The sequence below is a fragment of the Triticum dicoccoides genome, chromosome 2B, assembly GCF_002162155.2.
Source record: "Triticum dicoccoides isolate Atlit2015 ecotype Zavitan chromosome 2B, WEW_v2.0, whole genome shotgun sequence".
Taxonomy (NCBI): Eukaryota; Viridiplantae; Streptophyta; class Magnoliopsida; order Poales; family Poaceae; genus Triticum; species Triticum dicoccoides.
The window spans coordinates 822,075,388-822,083,914 of record NC_041383.1 but is presented as its reverse complement, the minus strand read 5'-3'; the positions used below and the strand labels follow the sequence as shown (position 1 = coordinate 822,083,914).

General features: G+C 42.1%; 1 protein-coding gene across 1 annotated transcript; it reads right to left on the bottom strand.

Annotated features, from left to right (window-relative positions):
- Positions 1-3,535: 3,535 nt before the first annotated feature.
- LOC119366626 (30S ribosomal protein S17, chloroplastic-like) lies at positions 3,536-4,300 on the bottom strand. The gene has a single exon (XM_037632387.1). It carries the CDS (start codon positions 4,192-4,194, stop codon positions 3,760-3,762), a length of 435 nt encoding a protein of 144 aa, XP_037488284.1. The 5' UTR covers positions 4,195-4,300; the 3' UTR covers positions 3,536-3,759.
- Between the last annotated feature and the right edge of the window lie 4,227 nt (positions 4,301-8,527).

Below are 8,527 nucleotides of genomic sequence, written 5' to 3'. Positions count from 1 at the left end.
GGCATATTTCCAACATATACTACCAGGGATGCTCGTGTTGACATGCTAGTTTTAGTGGCCCATTTTGATCGTGCGGAGATAAAGGTTGTGTTGAACTTGCTGGATCGCTCTAGCGCTCCTAACCCCGACGGGCTTGGCCCAATCTTTTATATGGTGGCCTGGAGTACGGTGGCTGGCGGCCTGCAACAGGAAAATCTTATGCCACGCTCATTGCGGCACATCGTCGGGGCTTTGATAGCGATCTAACTCGAGGGCGGGAGATGGGCGATCCACTTTTTGCATTTTATTTCTTTATTATTTATCTTTCATTTTTGTTTATTAATTTTTTTGTTTCTTTTTAGTATTATTTTTTATTTTTTTCGAGTGCATTTGTTTAGAAAAATCATATTTATCAAAATAACTGTTTGCAAATTTTTAGAATAATGGTGTTCTTCATAAATTGTTCAAAACTTCGGAAATTGATCCTCTTTTTCCAAATTTGTTCATTCAAAAAATATTCACTTTTTTGAAGTTTTAAGGAATTTTCAAAAGAATATTCAGAATTTCAAAAAATTGTTCTATTTTTAAATTTTTGTCCCATAAAATAAAAAATTGTTCACATTTTTGAAATATGATTGGAATTTTTATAAATTTGTTTAGAAGTAGAAAAAATATTCTTGATTAATTTTTTCCATAAACTCATAGTTGTGGCATTTTCGTAAAATGATTGGGATTTTTCAAATGAAATCGTGTTTTGCGAAATTCTTCAATTTTTTTTTGAAAAATGTGCTGGTGTCAAAATTTCTAATAAATATAAATATTCATGTTTTGAAAATTGCAGAATTTCATAAAATATGCTTCGAATATTAAAATAAAAACGCCACACGAAAAAATCACTACGAGGGACCGAACCGGCGATACAGTGTGCTATGCTGCTAATAGGCCGGCCCACTCCATCTTACATCTATTTGTCGCGTCGCTAATTGTCGCCATGAGCGGTATATAGGAGGTCACCCTGAAACACCTCTTTGATGAGGTGCGCACCAGCATTTCTAACCTTGACGTGATAAACAGAGTCTTCATCATCCTCCTCCCCAAGTATGACAACATTCTCTCCTAGGGTGCCTTCCGTATGATTTTTCTGGAGAACATGGGCGTAGAGGTTCTTTGCAAAGGGCTCAGCTCCAATCTACAAAAGTAGATAAGCTACATCATTGACACCAATCAGTCCGAGTGCATTGTGGAGTAGAACATTTCAAAGCATTTCGTGCACACCTCCGAGATTATGCAGTACCGACATAAGTATTGGGCCTCCATACCGTGTCCTTAAGATGGTGCAAATGCAGTTAAACAAATTAGTATTCATTGTTTAGTGAGTGCACACTAAATTTTTTGTTGTTGTGGTCAAGTGTACCGTATATCCATTTTTGTTACTGATGTTATTATTTCATTAATCTTGTAAATAAACCAACAAGACAACTTGTGAAGGGATAACTGAAAATTAACGCGTTTAGGTGGCCGCCGGGACCCTAAGCGACGGGATGCAGTCGTGATGAAAATAGAAGAGAATGAGTATGTTGAGTAGGTCTGAGACGATGCATCTGGAGGGCTAAATTTTCTTCTCGCGGAAACATTCTCAAGAAACATATATTGGTGCCCGCTGAGTGGCAGTGTGAGAGCTATTGATGGGCTAATCACAACAGTATATATCGCTAACTTCACTTGGATTGCAAGAATAAACGTTATACATGCATCACATGATTCAATACAAGAACTCTCAGGGGAAACCATTTCGCTCAGAAAAAACATTAAGGAAAATCCAAGCCACAAGGTGAATAAAAATAAATTAAATATTTATACTAAATTTTTATATTTATTTGCAAGCATTTAGTAAATGTTAATAACAATGTTCTCTATGCCTCATGTATTTAGTTTCAAAAAATCGAATACAATGTGCTAAATATGAACCGTACATCTAATGAGAGTTACGTATATAACTTTGCCTCTCTTTGTTGGCTTAAAATACATATTTGAACCAAATCCCCAAAATGTGAGAAAAATAATAAAACATAAAATTGTGTGCTTTAATGGATTATTTGTGATACTTCATGAACACGTTTTATGTCTCTATATATCCTAAAATATATTGGTAGAGCTCTTTAAAGAGTATGGTCTCAGAAATATCCTCACAGAGTTCTAGATTACGTCTATGTAAATATTAAATGTAGACTACATAAATTGTTTACAAGATGCTTGTCAGCCGAATCATCACCATGATGTTTTACCAATTTTTGTGGTCAAATGTGTCTCGCATGTTAGGGAGGGTTCAAAAATCCATAAATAAATGTATATGCACTATATTTGGAATTGAAATTGAATCACTCACATTTGTGGCTCATGCCCACTATATCACTAGGTCGAGCTGCATCTCCACCACTTGCAGCGACAACATTGTCGTCGACCAGACCCTCTGTGTCCCTAGGGGTGGCACCAGGCTCTTGAAGGATCGGTCAGTACTTGCTGCCCGACATGCTACTGCCGGCGCGCTTCGCCAACGCCCTTTCCCAGTACATTAGCATTCCCGAGCAGGCAACCGATAACTTGCCGCAGCCAGAGCAGGTTGCCCTCAACATAGGTGACTAAGGTGCAGCAGCAAGAATACTGCCGAGAACGCCATCGGCTCATGATTGTCTGACTTGCTTGTCACGGACAAGTGGCTCAGGGTGTATTTTGTGGTTGATCAAAGCTTCTGAAGTTTGATTTTTGAGAAAATTGATTGGCACTGTACTATAAAACAGAGGGGGTAACTAAAAATGCGAGCTCTGCTGACCAGTATATAAGAAAGAAAGCCATGTAGGAGGCCTGAAAGAACAAAGCAGTGTGGTGTCTGCCATGGATGTTCTTGCACATACTAACCACACGAAGCAGCAACATTTTTCTACAAAAACGCGGCATCATCAGAGGAATATGTCACTATCGAATCAGAGGAGATAGTCATCCTGGAATGATCATTTGCAATGCATGGAGACTCCCAGAAGCTGAAAGATATACTCCACAATTTCGGAGCTAAGTGGTACATAACGGTACCGGAGTTCAGTCTACAGGGGAGCAAGAAGAGTAATAGCAAAGGGAACGACGATTAGTTAACTGAATCCTTGTATTTTCTGAAGAGAGATTGGGAATGTGCTAGTATTTGGAACTGTATGCACTAAATCTACAAGGAAGAAAAAAAAGGCAAGGCAGGAGGCCAGAAGGAACAAAGCAGGAGCTCCTCGCATCGTTCAGATAGAATGCTGTTTCTGTCATGGATGTTCATGGACTGACTTCAGAGTTCAGACAAACAAGTTCATGTAGTATGTCCCAGAATGCTCATCAGCTGCGGCATTCAGGATGTTTGAGTTGAGGCATCAGATGCGAGCTACAGCAACTGCACTTGAGACAAACTGAAGCAAGTTCATGTCAGTCTGGAATTGTAGCCTCCTTCTTCAGATACTCTGTAACACAAGCAAGCGTGCAATCTTTTGTTTGTTCATCAATCACATCACTGTGCTAGGGATTATAACAACAGATAATGCTCAAAAATGCAACCAAGTATAGTACACAATAAATCCTTGCTGCAGGAAGAAAAAAAAAGTACAAATTTTAGAGCCGAGTGGTACTGAATAATATCGCAGTTCATTCAGTCTACAGGGGAGCAAGAACAACAGCAATAGCAGCAAAGGGAACGACGATTAATTAACAGAGAGTAGAACGGGGGGAAAGCAAAAGCAGGCTGCATCACTAGGCGGCGGCCTCTTCGGCGGCGGCGGCGGCGGAGTCTTCGGCGGACTGGGACTCGAGGGGCGGGAGGAGCTGGGCCTTGCGGCGGGTGTCGCGGGGCGGGACGGGGACGGCGAGGAAGTGCTTGGTCTTGGAGATGGGGCGGGAGCGGACGAGCTCGACGACGTCGCCGACCTTGAACTGGTTGTCGGGGTCGTGCGCCTGGTACTTCTTCTTGATCTTCTCCCGCCGGTGGTACTTTGGGTGCTGCCTCAGCCGCGCCACCTCCACCCCCACCGTCTTGTTCGCCTTGGTCGTCACCACCCGCCCCGTCAGCTGCTTCGCCGCCTCGATCCGCAGCACCAGCCCCGCCCCCGCCGGCCGCGCCCCCGCATTGGGGCTCGGCGAGAGGTGCAGCTGGGTGAACGGCGACGCGAAGGAGGAGCCCAGCAGCATCTTCGTTCGCCTTCCTTCTCTCGCTCTCGCTCGGGGGATTAGGAGGTCGGATTGGGGAATGGGGATAAGATAAAGATAAGGTTTTTTTTTCCTTCGGGCTTTCTTTCCACTCTGCTCTACTTATACTAGTATGTATGCACGTGCAATGCACGTCTTAAAAGAATAGAGTGATTTTGAAACATGACTCGAAAAAAAATATAACAGAGTGATTTTCATAAATGGAATTCCACCCACAATTGTTTTTAATATTCACACAAAAAACTGTACATTCACATCTAAAATACTGTAGGTTCATTAAAAAAACTGTATGTTACTTTATTTTTTTTCTCCCCATTCTCCTCCCAAACCATCTTATCTGGGCTCAAGTCGTCATCCGCTCAAACGGTAATATGACCCATGAGGCATCACATATGGGCTTTTTTTTTCCGGAAGGGCCACGTGAATGTTCTAGAACAGAGTAGAGGCAACATTAATCTACTGTTCATGGCGAATCCGGCTGATCTTAGCCCTTGGATTTTGGAGACCAACGGTTATGATTGATGCTCTGGATCCATTTCAAAACTGGTACACTATAGAGTAGTATAGATATAGATTTGCGCCCAAGGACGCGCGGCCTTCTATAAAAAACATTAGCTTAGGAAAAAATCAGCTAAACAAAAGACCACGTGTCATCCATCAGGGCGGGTCTCACCTGTAAGACCTGGTCTCATATAATTTTTTTCCTGCAGGACCGAATCCCCTCCTCCTTTCCCTGACCCCGCGTCTATCCTCAAGGCGACTTGGGGGAACCCTGGCCCCGCCCGTCGTCGGCCCTCTCCTCTTCCTTGCCGCCGTTGAGGGTCTCTGCCGGATGAAGCCCGGGCAGTGCCGGCGGCAACAAGGCCTTCCATGGGCGCGGGCGACGGTCCAACTCCTGTCTGGCGGCGTTCTTGGTGGCACGATGGCAGCACTGCTCGGTGCCAGGTGTGGTGGGGCAAGCTACGCCTGGTGGTGTGCCCTTGTTAGTAGTGACGGGTCATGTCAGGGTTATAAATACAAGTTAGGCCCGAGTATACGTATGGCCCATCAGAGATACGGCCTAGAAGACTGATAACCCACAAGTATACGAGATAGCAATAATTTTCTAGGGTCAAGTATTAAACCCAAATTTATAGATTTGATACAAGGGGAGCCAAAGAATATTTGCAAGTATTAGCAGCTGAGTTGTCAATTCAACCGCACCTGGAGATTAATTCTTTGCAGAAAAGTGATCAGTAGCAAAGTAGTATGATAGTTTTGATAGTAGTAGCAACAACAATATTAACGGTAACGCTGATAGATGTGATTTTGTAGAAGTAACAATAGCAGTAGCAGCAGTAGTAACTTACCAAAATCATTATGTAGGAAATCGTAGGCATTGGATTGGCTATTCGTTATATGATATTCATCATGAGACAGTCATAACCTAGGGCGATACAGCACTAGCTCCAGTTTATAAATATAATGTAGGCATGTATTCCGTAAATAGTCATACATGCTTATGGAAAAAACTTGCATGGCATTTTTTGTCCTACCCTCCTGTGGCAGCGGGGTCCTATTGGAAACTAAGAGATATTAAGGCATCATTTTAATAGAGAACCGGAACAAAGCATTAGCACACGATGTATACATGAACTCCTCAAACTACGGTCATCACCAGGAGTGGTCCCGACTATTGTCACTCCGATGTTGCCGGATCATAACACGTAGTAGGTCACTATAACTTGCAAGATCGGATCTAGAATATAGATATAATGGTGATAACATAAACGGATCTGATCTGAAATCATGGCACCCGAGCCCAAAGTGACAAGCACTAAGCATGACAAAGTCATAGCAACATCAATCACAGAACATAATGGATACTAGGGATCAAGCCCTAACAAAACTAACTCGATTACATGATGAATCTCATCCAACTCCTCACCGACCAGCGAGCCTATGAAGGAATTACTCACTCCCGGTGGAGAGCATCATGGGATTGGCGATGGAGAAGGGTTGGCGATGACGAAGATCAAAGATCCCCCTCTCCGGAGCCCCAAACAGACTCCAAATCTAGCCTCCCGATGAAGAACAGGAGACGGCAACGGGTTCGTCTCATGAAATGCGATAATTCTTTCTCCCTGATATTTTTCTAAAAAAAATAGGATTTTATAGCATCGGATTCAGGGTCTGCGGGGCCAGCAGGTGGAGACAACCCAGTTGGGCACGCTTGGAGGTGGTGGCGTGTCCTGGTGGGTTGTGCCCACCCAGGTGCCCCCTCTGGTGGTTCTTGGATCCAGAAAATCTCTTTTGTTGTATAAAAAATCCTCGTGAAGTTTCGTTCCATTCCGAGAATTTTTATTTCTGCACAAAAACAACACCATGGTAGTTTTGCTGAAAATAGCGTCAGTCCGGGTTAGTTTCATTCAAATCATGCAAATTAGAGTCCAAAACAAGAGGAAAAGCATTAGGAAAAGTATATACGACGGAGATGTATCAAAGACCATGGGACACGGGGCATCGTCATCAGTCCAACAAGGAAAAGGAGCAGGGTGGATCAGGAATAGGCCAAGTCCCTACAGTCGGATCCTGAGCCGCCCAACAAGCACAACCCAGCAGTCAGAAGAGGGATGATGACCCACAAGTGAAGGGAATCAATCATAGTCCTTTCGATAAGAGTGGCAAACCCAACAAGGAGCAGAAGGAATAGATAAGCAGTTTTCGGCAAGGTATTCTTTGTAAGTATTGTAAGATAGTTTTGATAGATAGTTTGATAGGAAGATAATTGGTGACTAGTAACAAAAGTAGCAAGGTGCAACAAGATGGATCAAACCTTATTTTTTCTAAGGACAAGCCGGAAGTACTTCTCATAGTGATTTAAGCATTCTTTCTCGAGGAGACACGCGAATTTGTCAAGTTACTTTCACCATGATTCATTGACTCACATTCATTGCTTTGATACATTGTTATGTGGGTGGACCGAAACTAAGGTAATTTTGTTGCTTGAATAAACAACCTACTTATGATTACCCCCTCCATACAAGCATATGCAAATACAAGAGAAGAATTAAGAGAAATTTAATCACAACATTAAACATATTGATCTAAAACAATCCCTTACGAAACAACTCATAAAATGGGGTTTATGTTTCAGTCACTCCCGCAACCCATCATCTACAAACTAATTCCACAATGCCTCCCCCTAGGCGCAAACATGGTGAAGTGTCATGTAGTCGACGTTCACACGATACCACTAGAGGAAGAATAAGATACACATCATCGAAACATTAATTGAACCAAAACATTTTTGCATGATTACTTATAACAAGACTTCTCCCACGTCCTCAAGAACAAATAGAACTACTCACAAATCATACTCATGTTCATAATCAGAGGAGATAAATAAGTGATTAACAATCTGAACATATAATCTTCCACCAAGTAAACCCTAGCATCAATTACGAGATATCATCAACACTACTAGCACACCCAAGTACCAATCTTAGATTTGATATAAAGATTTAAATCAAGGGAAGAACTAGGATTTGGAGATGAGATGGTGCTGGTGAAGATGTTGATGGAGATGAGGCCTCCCACGATGAGAGTAGCATTAGTGATGACAATGGCTTCGATTTACCTCTCCCAGAGGAAAGTTTTCCCGGCAAAATTGCTCCGCTAGAGAAGAAAGGTGCTCCACCTCGAGACGGCAGCAACTGCTCCCGAAAGTATTTTCTCTATTTCTTCCGGTATAACCTTGAGCTAGATGCAAATGAATTCAGGAATGAAGAACGTCATGTTTTTCAACATCTGCTCTTCTAATGGATTGATTCGAGAGGTAATAATAAATGAGGTGATATACATTTAATAGAACAATCTTGTAAACCATGAGGATGCAAAAGCATTTTGTTGCAGCTATTATGTGTTGGCATGCTTTTCATTTTGATTCTTGTACATTGTTCTTGGGTAGCCTAAATTGTTTTTGTGATTATCAATATGACCACTTGGTTAAACAAATACATAGAATGCAAAGCAAAATGTAAGGTTATTTTTGAAGTGAGGTCTAACTATTTATTTGAGATGGCGTTTATAGAGATGGTGTGATGATAGTAAATAGAGGAGCACAAATGTAGAACCTAGCAACCAAGCAAGTCTTAGTTGAAGTTGCATATGGCGACGACAACTCATCATTGGCAGTGAATTAGAAATCCCAGGTAATCTTTTTGTGACAATTATGAAGAAAGTCTTTAACTTAATAAGCCAAAAGCCAAGCATCTTGATAAAAAAAGTAAGGCCCTTCACTCACATCAGCTTGAATTTTTGAACGGCATAGTTA